General features: G+C 37.0%; 1 protein-coding gene across 6 annotated transcripts in view; it reads right to left on the reverse strand.

Annotated features, from left to right (window-relative positions):
• Nucleotides 1–19519, reverse strand: part of LOC147016798 (sodium/potassium/calcium exchanger 2-like) — a 223545-nt gene that overhangs the window by 92145 nt on the left and 111881 nt on the right. For all 6 annotated transcript variants that reach the window (XM_085845809.1, XM_085845810.1, XM_085845812.1 and 3 more), the window contains one exon: nt 12012–12114. In XM_085845809.1, coding sequence (XP_085701935.1) covers nt 12012–12114 — 103 coding nt within the window. The remainder of the gene's footprint in view (nt 1–12011; nt 12115–19519) is intronic.

Here is a 19519-nt window from a genome sequence, read left to right on the forward strand (position 1 = left end):
GCATAGCAAGGAGGGTTACGCAGGGTGGAGATCTATATTTCATGACTGGGAGACTGGTTACTGTGCCTGGTAGGGGCAGCAATCCTAATCATCATGGGAATCATTTTTGGAGTATTTCTGATCAAACGTCTCATTTCCATTTGTCTAAAGAAATGCTGTGAAGCCTCACCCCTCACCCAGGCCATCATAATAATTAACAGCGAACTCATGGAGGAAGACCCCGAGGACCTCTGTATGGGGCCACAACCCGACCTGACCCCACCAGCTGAGGAGCCAACAAGGTGTTCTGGCGGAGCGCCCTGGGGAAGACTCTTCCAGGTATTACTGATTACTCAACGAACTTTCAAGTGAAAAGGTAAGCCAAACATGGACTCATACATCTCACTACACACGAAGATACAGGAAGTTGTAACAAGAAAGAAAGGAAATCTACAAGTAAAATGCTGATGGAGGTTTATGATAGATGTGGCAGTGTTTTGACTAGCATATGCATAATCGTGGAAAATGGACAATACCAGATAGTGAAGGCATGTATGGAAAATACTTGTATGACCCTTATATGTAAATATGCATCTCATGAGACTCTTTTGTCTTCTAAGCGCAAGTTGAAAGGAGCTTACACCATGCCTTGAGCGCTCACAGTGCTGCTCACCCATTATTACATTTGCATATTGTAAATATTATTGTTGTAATTAGTGTTGAGTATAATTGCCTAAATAATAATGTTGCTGTTAATATTGTATAGACTTGTAGTGCCTTTAATATTGTGTGGACTTAACATCAAATTTGTATATGACAACTTAATGGGAGACTTGTGGCAGTGGGCAAGACAAAAGGCAACAGAAGCTAACCTGAACCACCGGCAGTTGGGGACTTCTCATTTGGGGAATGTTGATGGCTATCCACGGCATTTGCAAATCCCGTTTGGCAGGCACGGGGGCCTAGGGGTAGCTGCTACAGGAACCAAATAGGGGTCCACTCGGTTGGTGAGTATCAGGTGTGGCTGGGTATGGTCAAAATATGACCAAGGAGGGAAACTGTTATGATGATATGCTAGGTGGTCATATTTTGGACCATTAGCTGTGTGTTAATCAGCTGTCGGGATTCTAACCTTGCTTGTAATTGTGTATTATTCAAACCTTGCTTTAAAATGTTGCTTTAAATGTATCATGCTGTTTTCACTATGTCTTTGATAACTCTTTATGGCTCTGCAGCTGCACAAACAGCATGTCCTTGGGAAAACTGTGTATGCTGATATCCCACACATTCCTGTTCTTAGTCATCACCAGAGTTTCGCCTTTGCTATCAGCAGGTGCCAGTGTAGGGGTGTAGGAGTCTTAGAAAGTTATTAGTTTGCAAGATGAACTGTTGGGTTGCGAATCTGAGGATTGACTGATCCAACTTCCCTGAGGGCCCCTAGGGAGGGGGGAAAGAAGCCCACTGCCGCATTTATTTCTTTATTTCTTTATCCCTTAAGCACACACTTGTAGTCCACACCCATTTCTGCTTTTGTGTGATTATATATACAACTGTTTTGAAGTAAGAATCTCAATGTGGTCCGGGGGCACCTGACTGAAGGGCCTTTGGGCTGCATTCCGCATGCGTAGTGCCATCTTCTGAAATAAATCGTATCATTCGAAAACCCTCATTCGACTCTGTCATTACTCGGCCGAGTGAAGAGTCATAACACCGGTCACCCAAGAAGTGTACGGTGTGAAGGAAACATGGAACGAGTTCGTGAGTCAGTCATATAAAGTCCGAAGAAATCGCATCGTCAAAGATCGGCTAAACAGGGTCTCACTCCCAGCAGTATCAGAAGAATAATGAAACAATATTTAAACCTCTTTCCTTACCACATCACAACAGCCCATAAATTGACCGATGGGGATAAAGCAGCACGAGTCACTATGTGTAAGATGCTGCAGTCAGAAGATGGAGGAAAACCCAAACTGGATTCGCGATGTATGGTTTAGTGACGAGGCACACTTTCACGTCAATGATGCTGTCAATTCACACAACAACATTTTCTGGGGAAGTCAACGCCTGGATGAGGTTGAACAGAAGTCACTTAAGGGTCAGAAAGTCACTGCTTTTGTGGCTGTCAGCTACAGAGGTGTGTTTGGGCCGTATTGGTTTGAAGACAAAAACGGAAGAATGGTTACCATCAATCAAGATCGATACCGGTCGATTGTCAACGCATTTTATGAAAATTTAAACCAAATGATGAGCATTGCAGCCTTCCGGCGACAGTGGTTCATGCAAGACGGTGCTACATCACATGCAGCCAGCCAACGAAACAATTGCCTTCCTGTGTCAAAAATTCGGACAACGAGTTCTCAGTTTGCATATGGAAAATGAAGGGTTTCCACAGAGCCCCGACCTCAATCCGCTGGGTTTTTTTTTCCTCTGGGGAGGTTGTAAGGATAATGTGCGGAAGGAACATCCAATATCTGAACCTGACCTTAAGGCAGCAGTTGAGGCTTATGTGCAGACAGTAACGATTAAAACTTGTCGAAGCATCAGTGAAAAGTTCCCAATTCATGTGAATGCACGTTGGGTGTGTGGGGGTGCTCACATTGAACACCTCAACTATAAGTGCATTAACGCATAATGAGTTTCATTTCTCCATGATTTGGTTTGCATTTTCTGAGTTAATTTTTTGTTTTATTTCCCAATGTTTTGGTTAATAAAGTTTTGAAGTGGTTAACCTTTTATTGACACACCCTGAAGTTCAGCTATTCAATGATATCACTGCGAAAAGTGGAGAAAAAACATTTTGAGTTCTTTATCATTAATAAACTGTTGCGACTTGTTCCAGCTCAAGGCATTGTTGAGCAGGCCGAACAAAATGGCGAATTAAGTCTCCAGCGAGGTAACCGAGGATGCCTTAAGACCCCATCAAGAATGAGGTGGCCGAAGGTGCACCTGATAAAGGATATCGTTAAATAAGGTCATTAATTATCTTCAAAAGGGGCGTTTTTAAAATTATCCCAAACACCCAATTTTCAGCAATGCACTTCCTTGGAGTTTTCTTCGTATACATGTAAAGTTTCATTCTGATAGGTTTCATGGTTTTGGAGTTATGCAGGAGACACACACACACACCTCATTTTTTTCACATACAACTAGTTCCTAACAATTCTATCAAACACACAAAAAACAAACAAACAAACACACACAAAACAATAATAATAATTGAAAAAAAAATAAAACACAAACAGATATTTATGAGTCCAGAATATATGTATATATGTATGTATGTATGTATATATGTATACATATATATATATATATATATGTATATACATATATTTTTCCTGGTCACCTGTTTACAAATAGGAGAGGGGATATTGATTATGTGGAATTTAAGTTTGCGAAGGAACTGATAAAGTAGACTGGTAAATTTTGTCGTTCCTGCTTGAATCGATAGAAAGTAAGAGAACAAATGGATATGGCTTTATGGTAAAGGTAAAAAAGGAAAGAAAACAGAAATAAGACAAATCGTTTCTTCTAACTCTGAGGGTAGTCAGCAAACAAGTTTAACAGGAAAAATTGTACAACTAGTGCAGTCGAGAACAATGGTACGAGCTTACATGGGGAATTTGAAAAGTACCAAACGGAAAAAAATGGAGCATGTATATGGTTTGGGAAAGTCTATCGGCAGATATTTATAGACATGTTGTTTAGTGTGATGCTTGTTTTGTGGTTCTGTGTAGTTTGGTGGTCGTGTTTGTATTTATTTTATGATGCCCTCTCACACTCCCATCCACACGTAGCCTCTTCTTCCATATTCTTCTTGAAAATATTTTTCCTTCATCTTTTTTTATTACTGGCAAAATTTAAGATTTTTCAAGTATATTGGTCAGTCGATTTTGTTATTCTGTCTGTTTGTTTTTCAATCGCCTGCGAGTCACAATTCTAAACCGATCGTCATGAAACATTACCAAGTTGTAGAGGCGGTCTCAACTAAGAAGCCTATTGATTTTGAGCTCAAAGATCATCTTGAGGTCAAATCTCTAAAATCGTCATTTTTCATCCTATTGACTTGAAATTTGTACAGGATTTGCATATTGCGTCACTGAATTGGGAAACCAACTATTTTTGAGGTCAACAGGTCAAAGGTCATCTCAAGCTCAAACTTCTAAAATCATCAATTTCAATTTGAAAAATAATCAATTTTCATCTGATTGACCTGAGCTTTCATGAAGATTGTCAATTTTAATCTTAATGAAATGGATAATTTGATGTATATATTGCAACCTATGGAGACAGGGGTCGATTTTGCAAGTATCTTGCTCTACACAACGTCTTTTTCGTGTTTTTAAAAAAATCTCTCTCTCTCACCCTCTCTCCCTCTCTCTGTTCCTCCCACTTTCTCCCTTCCTCCAATCCCAAACTCTTACACCTTTGCTTCTTCAACCATTCCCATTCCCGAATGGGCAAAGAATGTTTTTCTGCTTTTCCATCCACACAACAGCATTGCTTTCCTCCCACCCCAAAAAGATGCCAATCCTATGATTCTCATAATCACAATAATGACACCTGTTATTATTTCCACATTGTTTGAGCAACAGAATACAGCAAACAAATACGTAACTATTTCAAACAGCATCCATTCCGATATATTCCTGTACAAAGCCAATTGCTGTCCACTACCTCCCAATTGCTGTCCACACCTAATCAGGAAATGGGATACAATTAAGCTGTCTGCTGATATCTACACAACATGCAGTGTCAGCATCTGTTAGACTGTCCACCCACAACATCTGCAGGTGGCCCATTCTTTTTTTTGTCTTCCTTCGGTATTTACCCAACATTACTCTTTCCATTACTGCCACAGGACAAAGTCGATTTGAGAACGACTTTCAGAACGGCAAAACACAGTGAGAATAAGGAACTGCAGGAATGCTTTATGAGCAATTCATGTCATAATCACAGTTTCTCTTTTCTTTTCTAAGACCACGATATCCATTATGCAGCCTTACTTTCAATCAATTTTCAATGCTGTCACACATTAGTTACTACATCGTATTCCTACATTAAATCATATTCACAACTTAGATGTGAAATTTCAAATTTTTTTTTGCAGTCAATCACTTTAAATGTATTTGTCTGAGCGGTAAGGGTGTATGTGTATATGCATATATACATACAGGGTGTCTCAAAAAGATGCTTACCCATTTTAAGAAAGAAAAACGACCCATGACACACCTCAAAAAAGGTAAATATTTGGTGTGCGCAGAAGCAATAATTTGTGGCACGTGGTGAACTATCACAAATTTTCAAATTGACCACCATCAGCTTCTCGGCACGAGTAACAGCAGCAAAAAACTGAATGACAAATATTCACCAACGCATCTGCTGGGATAGCTGCCTTGGCTGCATGAATGTTCAGATTTTCAGAAGACCAATACACCCAATTATGTCGGCTCACTGAACCATTGAGTTTGAATTTTGCCGCATCTGACCAAACAATCATGTCCACAAACCGTGCATCCTTGTCCACTTTCCCTTGAAACCTTTCACAGAACTCAGCTCTGTAATCCAGACCGTCTTCAATCATTTCATGTAACAGTCTCGGCACATAAGATTTCCACTTAGCTGTTTTGAGAATCCGGTGTACGCTTGCCCTGCTGATTCCTGTCTCACAAACACATCACCTTGCAGATTTTTGTGTTGATCGTGTGAATTGCTGTAACACCATAGCAGAGTTTCCCCACCCGTTGATGAGAGGGGTCTCCGAGATCGTTGCTTGTGCACATCTTGCACAGTACCGTACATCTCAAATTTATCACAAATTCTTGTAATTGTTATTTGTGATCGAGGTTCCATTACAAATTCACGTCTACACTGTCTTTGCACTTCACACACATTTTCAAATTTCCAATGCCACTTCAAAATTACTTTGCGTTATTCAAACGTCATGTAACCCTCTGTCATGTTGTTTACAATTTTTAGTATGGGTATCATTTCGCTTTTGTCTTTGCGACTAATGCCATGTGTTAAGGTGTATGCCAAATCAACTAAAGGCACATTAAAATTGGGTTCCACAATCACGATGTGAATAGATATTCAATGTACTGTGTGTATGTATATATATATATATATATATATATATATATATATATATATATATATATATATATATATATATATATATATATATATATATATATATATACTGTTTTTTTTCAAGAAGAGGCGTTTCCAACCAAAAGTTAAAAAAATACTATATCAACTCCGCTAATTTGAGCAAAAAACGAGAGCAGACCCGGTCTCAGGCAACGTTTCACAGGCTTCACAGCAGGCTTCATCAGGCACAATAGACCTTGCGTCTCGGCACGTGTCCAGTTTTTATTTCGACATGACTGCTCATTTCCGGTCACGTGCTGGTGCTCAAGGTCAAATGGAGGAGTGCTTTTTTGTATTTTGCAAAAGCAAAAAAACCCATCAAATCACATAATTGAAGAGGTGCTGTACTCTTTTTTTTGTTTCTACTTCAGGCCCAGTCACACCTTGACATTTTAGCCAGCAATGGCAACCTATCAAAATGTATGTAAAATCGTCTTCTAACTTACAACTACCATATAATGGCGTATTTGCAGCGTTTAGGGGAATTGGTATATAAAAATGGGGTTCACACAGGAGGAACCCGTCAGTGTTCCAGACTCCATGTTTTTATTTATTTTATTTTATTTTTTTCTTCGGTATTACGGTGATGTTGACACTTCGATTTCTAGTGCGGTTATGATTTAAATCGTTGAGCGGCAGGCTATTAATTATATTATATTATAACCGCACTAGAAATCGAAGTGTCAACATCACCTTCATACCGAAGTAAAAAACCCCCCAAAAAACAAAAAAAAACCAGGGAGTCTGGAACACTGACGCTAAACATTACCTCGACGTGTTTCGACTTATGAGTAACTTACAAGCAAGGAGTGTCGACGTGTCTCAACGATCACGTAGCGTGTTAACAACATGTCACTCAAAGGTTATAAATAAGTTTCAGGTACGCTAAACATTACCCCGATGTCTTTCAGCCTATGAGTAACTTAAAAGTAACGTGTGTCGACGTGTGTCAACGATCGCATAACGTACCTAAAACTTATGGCCAGCATAGCGGAACTTGTGAGTCATATGCTGGCAGAAGTCGTAAAATTTCAAGCATGCGAAAATTTGAGGACAACCGCAAAGTACAACGAGGAAAGCCAGCGTACTACGACGTATGGCGGTGTTTTTCAGCGTGCTCTCAATGTTTCCAAAACTTACCCATAACGTATTGGACGTGCGCCAGCGTTTCAGACAAATTTTTCAAAAATGGGCATAAGCTGGCTAAAACATCAAGGTATGACTGGGCCTTTACACATGATCTGGTGGTGTTGTATGTGTGTGGGTGAGCAGGTGTGTGTGCTTGTTGTTGTTTTTGTGTTTGTGTTTCAGGGGCATAAACACGGCTGGTTTAGTGTCCGGGTTGGGCATAATGAGGTGTTGGTTGTGCGAGTGTTGGGGTTCTCGTTGGGTGTTGTGCACATGTGGATGTGGTGTTTGGGATTGAGTGTTGTTTGTTGCTCACCTTATCCAGCCATTTGCACAATCCAGTTTTCACCATTTGCATCAGAGGTGTGTATTGTGTTGGTATGTCCACAGTCTCCACAGTTCAACCACCCTCCTGGCTCTTCACTTACCATTCTTCCAAAATCAACTTGTGTCGTTTGTAAGATGTACTGTCTTGGACACGCGTCCAATCAAAGTCAAATTTATGGCAAGATTGCAGGCAATGACGTGCTTTGGCTGACTGGGTCACCTTTCCAAGGCTAATTGCTCGATCATGTTCATCTAGTATTCTAGTAGTTTCAAATTTCTTCCAGTTTCACCAATGTAGAATTGGTCACAGTCTTTGCATGATGAATGGTAAACTACTCCTGATTTATCACCACTGTAAACCAGCCGTGTTCGTGCCCCGGAAAAACAAAAACAACAACAACAACAACAACAACAACAACAACAACAACAACAACAACAACAACAACAACAACAACAACAACAACAACAACAACAACAACAACAAGAAGAAGAAGAAGCGCACACACATGGCTCACCAACATACATACAACACCAGATCACATACAAGTAAAAACAAAAAAGAGCAGAGTACCCCTTCAATGATGTGATTTGACGTTTGATTTTGCTTTTGCAAAGTATAAAAAAGCACTCCTCCATTTGACCTCGAGCACCAGCATGTGTCCGGAAATGAGCGGTCGTATGGAAATAAAAACAGGACACATGCCGAGGCTTGGGGTCTATTGTGCCTGATGAAGCCGGCTGTGAACCGGTAAAACGCTGCCTGAGACCGGGTCTGCTCTCCCCTTTTTTACTCAAATTACCAAAGTCAATCTAGTTTTTTACTTTTGATTGAAAACGCCTTCTTCTTCTTTAAAAATGTGTAATCTCAACTGCCCAAATCTTATACAAAATACACACATATATATATATATATATATATATATATATATATATATATATATATATATATATATATATATATATATATATATATATATATAGATATTGTTACGGTTGTGAAAATTCACAGACCACCATTCAGGTTCCCCAGAGGTCAGTTATTTCAGTAAGTGGGTGTTCCAGGTTAGAATTCCGCACCGATGTATAACGGGCATGGTTCATGTGCCGGGCTGTGAATCTTGAGGTAGTGTTATTCTTTTCTATCTTTATTTTAACAACACCTTCTCCACAACCGCCAACATCTCCTCACCAGCATCTCCACAATACCGCTATCTTTTCACCAACAACAACATCTCCACAAACAAACACGATGGCATCCTCGACAGCGGCAAAGTGATCTCAAACACGGCCGCGTTTGACGGCGAGATCGGATCAGAACGGCGAAAGGGGCGGAGCCAGCCGGGGATGAAAGTTCAAAGGTGAAAAGGGGGAGGGTGCTGATTTGGGGAGATGAAGCCCAGAGCAACCCCTCCCCTCCGGGCTATAAAAAGGCACGTTTCAATGCCGAGAGTGTTGTTGGTCGGTGGAGGCAGTTGGTTGTCGAGTTGGTGAGTCCAGTTGAGTTGGAGTCTGGAGAGTGGAGTTTGGAGCCTGGAGTCCATTTGAGCGGTTGAAGAGACGCCGAGTTGTCGACAAGGAACGAACGAGTTGGAGAAGAGCGCTGGGAGAGAGCGTTCAAGTTCGCGCTGCGCTGGTGTGGTGGAGTCGGGAAGAGAGCTTGGAGAGTTGGGAGGTTGGAGTGCGGGTAGAGACATCGAGGGTCGCCCAGCGAGTCACCAAGATGGTGGCAGGTAGCCCGCTCGGTCTCTCCGAGCCCCTTCGGTCATCCCGGCTCCGAGCAATTATAAGGGCTTACGAGCCTGTTTCTTTCTTTCTTTCTTTCTTTCTTTCTTGGGGTTTGCATGAAAGTCTGTGGTGCCTTGTCTACCAAGTAGAACTGATTAAGTGCATGTACATAATAAATAGACATCGGCTGTAGGTTTTTACTCGTGTCTAGTCCCCAATCCCCATTCATTGCATTGCTTACGTGTGCAAATAAATGTTCCCCATTTTTGAATGTCACCTGCTCGTTGCGTCCCTTCCTCCATTGACTGACATAATTGCGTTCGGAATAATTAGCTGGCTGATAAATAGCCGATAAAACGTACATCTGGTCCAACGGGGCTTGGCGATTTAAAACCGCTCGGCAATCGCAAATGGAACGAGCTGCTGAAAACGGCTCGTTTTCGTGCAGGTTCCGTCGAGGTGTAAACTCCCGGCATTTCTGTCTGCGCGAATAATTAGGTACATCGACAATTCGGCGATCGACCCTGTAGCGCGTGGACAGAAGAGTTGGCTGGTTTATGGTTTATGGTTTATGGCTTGTTTAGCAACACCCATAGCTGGGTTTCGGCGGTGATCCAAAAGCTGCGACTCGATTGGTCGTTCGGTGGGCGCGCACGGCCGCAATTGAACTAAAGGCGGTCGCCCGCACGCCCGATGGGCGAAAATCCACTATATATATATATATATATATATATATATATATATATATATATATATATATATATATATATATATATATATATATATATATATATCTTTCTGAAAAGCCTTTTAAAATGTGTAAATATCTTTTTGAGACACTGTATGTATAGATAATACCCATTTGTCTGAAATATTTTTGTCTAAGCACCTATTCATCTTAATAACAGTTTTCTGTTTCATATACATCAAATTTAAATCGTACATTTTACGGAGTCTGGTGATGGTGGTGGTGATAGAGGCGTATCCCCTTAACAGAGCATTGGAGCATTCAGCACAGGTCGTGAATATTTCCCTGGCTAAGAAGTAATCCTGGAAGCTATTTATTTCACTGTCACAGAGAAAGTGACGTCGCGTTTGTCACTGAAAGGGAGTTGGAAGTAGGGAAAGGGAGTTCGTCTCCAACAATTTCAGTGTTTGTGCCACTCGCCATTTTGTTTCCACTCAGGAAAGATGAATTTATGCCATCCAAAACTTTTACTACACTCATCTGAATATGGGTCGATTGTATGATTATTACCTCCGCCACCGAAGGTGAAGGAAGGAGGTTATGTTTTCACCCCTTTCCGTCTGGTTGTTTGTTTGTTTGTTTGTTTGTTTGTGTGCAAGATATCTCAAAAAGTTGTGGACGGATTTGGATGAAATTTTGTGGACAAGTTCGGTGTATCGCAAGGATGAACTGATTAGATTTTGGTGAAGATCTGGATCCGGATCCGGCCACTACAATATTTTAAGTAATTATAAACCATTGAGAGATCGGGTCAAAAATGATATAGAGCACAATATCTCAAAAAGTTGTGGACGGATTCGGATTAAACTTGGTGGACATGTTCAGTGTATGACAAGGAGAATTGATTCCATTTTGGTGAAGATCCAAATCAGGATCTGGATATGAGAATTATTTAATTTTTAAAGTGATTCTTCACCATTGAGAGACAGGGCCATAAAACGATATAGTTCTGTATAGCATGATATTTCAAAAAGGTATTGGGCCCGATATGTTCTCGTAGATCAGGCATCGCCTGGAGGAAATATGCGCTCAACCGAGAGCCCTAGTAGTTCCGGTTGTTTTCACAACTATAACGCTTGAGGTCGGACGTTAGTAATTTTTATTAGCAGGAAAAATATATACGGGTGCGCAATTTGAAATTCCATTGTCACTGATAATAATAAATACACGTATTTCTAAAATAATCATACTTTTCTTCATGAAACAAAAGTAAACCCACAAGCCTGTGAGTAGTATTCTACAGTACGTCATGTCACTGCTCAGCCCATTATTTAGACTTTATTGACCCATCAAGAAGATTGATGTTTGAAGCTGTAGTAAAAATTAACCCAAGAATAGACCACAGCATTGATGGGCCAAATGACCTCATTTCCCTGTTTGAGGCCAGTTTATTGATGGTTGGGTTGGGGGGGGGGTGGGTTGTGCCCCATGACCTGACCCTGGGTACCCCCAGCACATATACAAAATCTGGTGGAGATTGGCCCAGCCAGTTTTTCTTTCTATTATTTTCAGACTTACTCAAACATACATACAGAGAATTTCCTTGTGGGGGGAGAGGATTGTGTGTGTGTGTGTGTGTGTGTGTGTGTGTGTGTGTGTGTGTGTGTGTGTGTGTGTGTGTGTGTGTGTGTGTGTGTGTGTGTGTGTGTGTGTGTGTGTGTGTGTGTGTAGCTAAAAACCCTGCCCAGATTCTGAAATATCTACACCCAAATTTTGGGGCCTCGAGGTGTTACGGTTCAGCCATGAAAAAATAACGTACAAACACACAAACACTTAAAAATATTGATAAGATGACAAAAATATGCAAGATATTTTTTCACTATAAATGTCATTCCTGTTTTATACACACCACCTCTTTCACAACGATAACTTTAGTTTTCACTCTCACAAGTACACACACCTCCAGACACCTCACAATTGTTTTTGAAACACTTCACCATCCATCAGATACCTTCCCCAAGAGGGTCCAGTGTGTATATCATGAGCTGGAAGAGGCTGTTTCTCATCATCTTGGTTGATGCAGATTTCCCATGCTTCTTTTGAGACTTGGATCCCTGCAGCAGGCATGATTACAAGGAAACCGCACGTGGGTCAAGCGCGATAACACTTGCCAAAGCACAAATTTCACTTCAAGCAAAAGGAATGGCATCGAATGCAACACCAAAGCCATACATTTCATACGTGTGGAAATATAGTCATTTTTAACTCCCCTCTCCTCCCCTACTCCTCGCCTCCCCCCCCCACATCTATCCCCCCACCCCCGACATCTATCCCCCACCCCCCCACATCTATCCCCCACCCCCCAACATCTATCCCCCACCCCCGACATCTATCCCCCACCCCCCACATCTATCCCCCACCCCCGACATCTATCCCCCACCCCCCACATCTATCCCCCACTCCCCCACATCTATCCCCCCACCCCCGACATCTATCCCCCACCCCCCACATCTATCCCCCACCCCCCACATCTATCCCCCACCCCCCACATCTATCCCCCACCCCCCCAACATCTATCCCCACACCATGCTCCATACATGTCGCTTCTCTTCACTCCTCTCACTCCTATCTCTACCCAAATTTTTTTTTAACCTCCCGCATCACCTCCTCCTCCATACGCACCAGCTCTCCTTATCCTTTCTCTTCATTCGATATGGCTTTTAATCAGTGACAAACTGATTTCCTCATTCACTTTTTTTGTCAGACAAGCTGAATGCAAGGATGACATAATGCTAAAAGGAATGAATAATAAACACACTTGGCCTGTTTAATGTTCCCAGATGCATACAGAGCTCATGATGCTGTTATGAGGAAACCTGTACTATGTTAATATGTTATACATACATATGTTAATACAGTATGGTATATGTTAAGATGTCATACATACAAATGTTAATATGTTAACATATACTATGTTATCATGTTATACATCTTAATATGTTATACATTAAGATGTTATATATATATACATATGTTAAAAACATGTTAATACAGTATGGTATATGTTAAGATGTCATACATACAAATGTTAATATGTTAACATATACTATGTTATCATGTTATACATCTTAATATGTTATACATTAAGATGTTATATATACATATGTTAAAAACATGTTAATACAGTATGGTATATGTTAAGATGTCATACATACAAATGTTAATATGTTAACATATACTATGTTATCATGTTATACATCTTAATATGTTATACATTAAGATGTTATACATACATATGTTAAAAACATATGTTAATACAGTATGGTATATGTTAAGATGTCATACATACAAATGTTAATATGTTAACGTATACTATGTTATCATGTTATATATCTTAATATGTTATACATTAAGATGTTATACATACATATGTTAAAAACATATGTTAACATATACTATGTTATCATGTTATACATCTTAATATGGTATATATTAAGATGTTATACATACATATGTTAATGACATATACTGTATTAATATAGAATACACGTTAATGTCAAGATGTTATACAAACATATACTATGTTAATCACATATGTTAAAATGCTATACATGTTAAATGTAAAGATCCATCCATACATTCGGCATCCATCGGGACCGTACTGTGTGCAGAGCGTTGATGCTGCCTAAGCAGTCTCTGTGGCTATTGGGCACAATTCTGGAAGGGTCGTCACTCCAACAGGATACCAGCATGCTGGCACTCGTTTTGCCAACCTTAGAAGGATGACAGGCAGTCAACCCCACCTGGTATTAATTCAATAGCTGCGCAGGATTTGAACTCAGGATCCTAGGATCCCAAGCCCACCATCCTAACCATGAAGCCAACACCAGGCATCATGTTAAGATGTTACACATGTATTTATCAATTTGATAATGACATATACTAAGTTCATCATATATGTGAATATGTCAATAACCTATATTAATATATGTTAATAAGTTAATATATACTATGTTAATATATGTTCATATGTTTTCCACGTTAATATGTTAGTAGGGTAAGAATACTGATTCTGGCTCACTTTTCCCCATGTAAATGAATGGGGGATTTTCAGCGATTCATATTTTTTTCCCTAAAAATAAACCCCCTTTTTATCCCAAGGTATATTTATTTGTCTCCCCTTTTAACCTGGAGGTTGAACCTCATTGAATTGAACACCTGGGGGTTGAACAGCTCACTCATTGAACCTATAAAGATTTGTTCATTCTCAAATTCCTTCAATAGTTTAATTTTCTTTGCACAATAATCCCCATCTAAAATATTGACAAACAAAACATTTGAATCTTTATATTTTTGAAGATACCCCATTTGTGCCATTACGAAATGATAAACTTCTCTTAATGCTCTCATCTGACCACCTCCTGAGCCACATATCATTTTGAGATTATAGTAAATTGTTTTTTCATTGTTCAATTGATAACCATCAAAGTTTTCAGTCCATTCAAGGATATTCATTTTTTCTTTACATCCTCTAACTTACTAGTTTTTAAATTAATTCGCTTATTTGTTTTATTTACCTTTGTTTTAGTTATTTTTTCAATAAGACTTATTTGATATTTTTCACATTCATTATGTTTTCCATTTATATACCAAGACTGAGATTTTCTCCACTCTTTAGTTTGATTAATACTTGGTTTAACCATTTATATATTGTGAAAAACGCGGCGGTAGCCCTTAAAAAACCCTAACCCATCTTCCCATCGTTAAAACATAATCTATTTTATACACTCTATCATACAATATCCATATGGAACACAATCTATTCCATTATCTAAAATAAATCTCTTATCATCAAAGGCTCCTAATGCCTTTTTATTTACTTCTTCACTATATATGTTATGTTTATAACTTCTTATTGTATTCATTTTCCTATATTCTTCTTTCTTATTCATCAAACAATTATAATAATTTCTAAAAGTTATTGATTTCTTTATTACATATTTCTTTATTCCCTTTAACCTCTTATCAATCTGTTCACCATACTTATAAGCATATGCCTTTGCTCTCAATCCAATAAACTCACTCATTACTTTTCCACCCAACTCATCCTTAAACTTACCAATAACCTTTTCATTCTTTTTGGAAAATAACTCACTCTTCTTGCTGAAATTACTTGTATCATATACTCCAATATTTTTCTTCATATCTTCATAAACATCATCAGTTTTTATATCTAGGATAAAACTATCAGTATCCATATACAACAATGAAACATTTTCACCATACTCTTTCTTTAAGTCATTATACAAATAATCATACATCAATATCTTTGATAAATCAAGAACTGCTGTTCCAATATAAATTGGTTTATCCATTACAATACTTTCCTTTTTCATATGAATTGCAGAAAAGTTCTCTGAAAAAACCTCTTCTCTCTCAAAACTTGGTTTATTTATCAATCTCGAAGCTTCTTTCCAAGATGTTGCGAATCTAATGTTTTGCCTGTTTCTAACATTTTCCATAGTCTTTCCAAATACAGCATTATTCATTAATTTATAAAAGTCCCCTTCAAATTTTACTTTTGTATTTGCTCTCATATCTGTATTGAATTGAATATACTTTTTCACCCAAGGACTTTGTTTAAATTTTAAAACTCTATGAATTTTAGCTACTCTCAATCCTTCTCTCAAAAACTGTTTTAAGCTTCTCTGATGCAAAACATATCCCTCTTTATCATAGAATGTTGTTAATAACTTTTCTGTTGATTTACCTTTAATATTAAAACTTTTATGATAATCACTTAACCATTCTTTCTTTGGAGTTTCTTTCTCACATGCAAAAGGAAGATCTTTATGCTTATTATGAAGATCACTCGGGTACCTCAAATCAACTTCAAAATAATAACCTTCTTCTTCGTCATTCAATTCCTCTTGAGAAGAAATAACAATATTCATCAAAGCCTTTTCATAATCCTTTTCTTCCACCCACTCTAATTTACCATAAGGCAGAGATTGAGACATTGCCCATCCATACAAATTATTAGCATCAAAATACATCAAATAATTACTATCTTTTTCACTATCATAATTTGGAAGATATTTATTATTTGCTTTAGCATATCTTTTTGAACATACTTGTGATATTCCACCTCTCTTGGACTTCTCAATCATCAAAAGCATATCCACATCACTGATTAAATCTATATCTTGTTTTGTCATTTTCAACATTGCACTCCAAGCTAAACCAGGAGCTGTGAAATAGTGGGCAGGATCTAATCCATAACAATTTTTATTATGACAGAGTGATCTAAAAGCTTCAAACACATCAGCTAACAATAAAACATCTGTTTTTAGATATAAATCGTGATATTCTCCAAGGTTCTTTATCTTAAATATTTTCCATATTTCTTGTGCGTGTTTATATTCCTTATCACTTATCTCTTCTTCATAAAGGTTATTATAGAAACTTTCTTTTGAAGGAAGTTGTGTTTCTTTAAATCTCATAAATGAATCCATATAATCATAAGGATAAATTCCCTTACTTGTAAGAATTTTCTCTTTACTTTGAATTTCATTCCTTGTTTGAATTTCCTCTCTCGTAAGAATTCCTTCTTTAATCAGAATTTCATCTTTAATCAGAATTTCCTCTTTAGTTCGAATTTTCTTTATAATTAGAATTTCATCTTCAGTTAGAATTTCTTCATTAATTACAGTTTCCTCTTTACTTTGAATTCTCTCTTTAATTTGAATTTCCTCTTTAGTGAGAATTTCCTCTTTTGGAAAGAATGAATTAAGATTTGGAAAAGAGTCCATGGAGCTTAGATTTGATGCGAGGTAGGCTAGTGGTGTTCCCATAAACTTGTAAGAATCTAAAAACCTAATACGAGTTAAAGGTTTTGTGAATATCATTTTTGAAAATGAAATATACTTTTGACTTGTGTTTGTTATAGCAGAAATATTCCCTGGTGTTTTTGAAAGTTCATTTATAAATAGATGTGTATCATAGTTGGCGCTGTTGTGAAGAAAGACTGGAATAAAAGAAGGTAATTTATAATTAAGATTACAACAGGAATGAGCGGGACCTCTATATTTACCAGTAAGATGACAATGGTCTCTAACTTTAGACTCCTTAATTTCCCCCTCACAAATATGGCAGATATTGTTCATTCTAAATTCTAATTTTTCTTCTTTGGTTAATTTCATCGGTTCATTTGTTTCTTTCATTAATTTAGTGAGTCTTATACAATCCTTTTCTAATCGTTTTACAAACTCTTGTGAAGCATTTTTTCCACGATAATGTTCAAGTTTGTTATACTTTTCTCCAACAGATGATTTGATATAATAACAGAAACCACAAGGAATATGTTTTTGATATTTATTTGTATATGGTTCTTTTGGATTAGGAGAAGCAGTATTTATCTTTTTAAGGATACATTCAAAATCAGCGTATATCACAAATGGGTGCATGATAGATTTATTATAATCTTCAAAATAAATCTTTTCACCAGGTTTAGGCATTGTAATTACAGCTGATTTATGATTACTACAATATTTTGAATGTTGTTCTAATCGTTCTTTTGTATGAAATGAATTAAGACATCGCTTACAAGGATATATTTTGTTTGCTGTTCTGAATACCTGAGAAGAGATTAATCTTGATAAATTATTGATGTATGTGTAATGTGAATTCTTTCCAACACTAAAATATAAAAGGTCAATGTGTGTTTCTTCATTTTTATAGTTGTTTGAAATTTTTAATATTTGAACTTTGTTTGTATCCGTTAATCCATATACATTAATAGAAAGATTATTCTTTTTCTCAAATTTAGGAATATCTGTTAATGGCATTGGGAATTTAAAATCTTTAATGTCCAAGGTATTCTCATATTTCATATATTGTTTTACTCTTTCTGAATTACATTTTGGTGGATGTAAGTGAGCAAGAACAGACCAGAGAAAACATTTATTATCATTGTTCTTAATATTAACAACTGCCTTCTTTAGTTTTATTTCTTTTGGTAATTCAATATAAGAAGAAGCTTTAAGAGGGTTTGATTTTAGAATGTGTATATCTAAAAAGATGATTTTTTTAATATTGAATCCACTTCCTACCACTGTATTATCAACATCCTCCTCTTGTCTTGATAGTTCTTCATAAACCCCACTATTCAAAAAATCTTGAAATGATGTTATAAAATGAAGATCTGTTCTCATATAAGGAGTTTGTTCTTCATCTTGTCTTTTCATATTCATTTTCACTCCCATATAAAACTTTAAAGTTTTTATTTCTTTTAATGTCTTTTCAATAAATTTTTCAACATCGGGTTTCACTATTTCAATTGATTCAGCTATTGATGATGGACTGGGTTCTCCAAATTGAAAAATCCTTATTTTTATATGCCCTTTAAATGCCTCATCAGTGTTTTTAATATAATAGTCTCCCTTTACTTTAAACTCATTTTTCTTGTGTTTTTGTGATTGAAGATGTTGATTATAACTACTCTTCAAAACATCCTTTGAACAGATATCACAATGTTTTCTTTCCAACTCAAGAGGAGATATTTGATGAAATAGATTAAATGTGTGTTTGTTGGTTCGGAGGTGTTTTCTATAATGTTTATATTCGTGATTACAAACATCGCAGTACGTTGTATTCACCATATTTATAGAATAAAACTTTGCTTAAACTAAAATTTTCTTGATGAAAATTTCGTTTAATTTATAGGTGAATCTGTGCTTAAAAACATTTTATCCTCCAACTTTTTCACTTAATAAATACAATGTTTCAAGACACAAAAGACAAGTTTCAATCAATCTCTTCATCTGTTAAAGATACTGAGAAATATGTCAAGGATGTAAAATTGAACAAAGATAAATATAACAACTATTGGATAAAAACTATTATGGTAAATAATATGAGTTCTTCAATTTCCTTCAGTGGAAGGGCTTTTAGTATACCTGGTAGAACATCAATTAAAGTATCTCCAACAATAGTTTCTCCTCTCCTTCTAGTAATATATTCAAAACTAGAAAAAGCAATGAAACAAGAAAAAGTATCAAAGAACAAAAACCTTATGGATGAAGCTTTAGAAAGAAAAGATAAGACCATCTGTAATATGCAAGGAGAAATTTGTATTTTTTCAACAACCTTAAAGATGTAAATCTTGATGAAAGAAAGGATGTTAATATATCAGGTGAAATGACATTTCGTTCAATAGTAGTTAACGATAATTTTAAAATTACCTTTAATATAAAAAATGTTGTCGTTGAATCTGATAATGAAAAAAGTATATCGATATCGATGGTAATATACAACTGAAAGTATAGATGAATTTCAGTTTAAGTAAAGTTTTACTTTATAAATATGCTAGACTTTCCTGATTCTCCATATGACAAATTTGAGAATTGTCCTGCGTGTGAAAGACGGGGATTAAACACAGAGTCAAAAGCCTATAAACAATGTATATTCTGTGATTATCTTCTAATTAATGATAATAAAAAATATAAAAAGGAAAATAAT

Source organism: Eptatretus burgeri, chromosome 11, assembly GCF_056783735.1.
Source record: "Eptatretus burgeri isolate ZD-2024b chromosome 11, Ebu_testis_v1, whole genome shotgun sequence".
Classification (NCBI taxonomy): domain Eukaryota; kingdom Metazoa; phylum Chordata; class Myxini; order Myxiniformes; family Myxinidae; genus Eptatretus; species Eptatretus burgeri.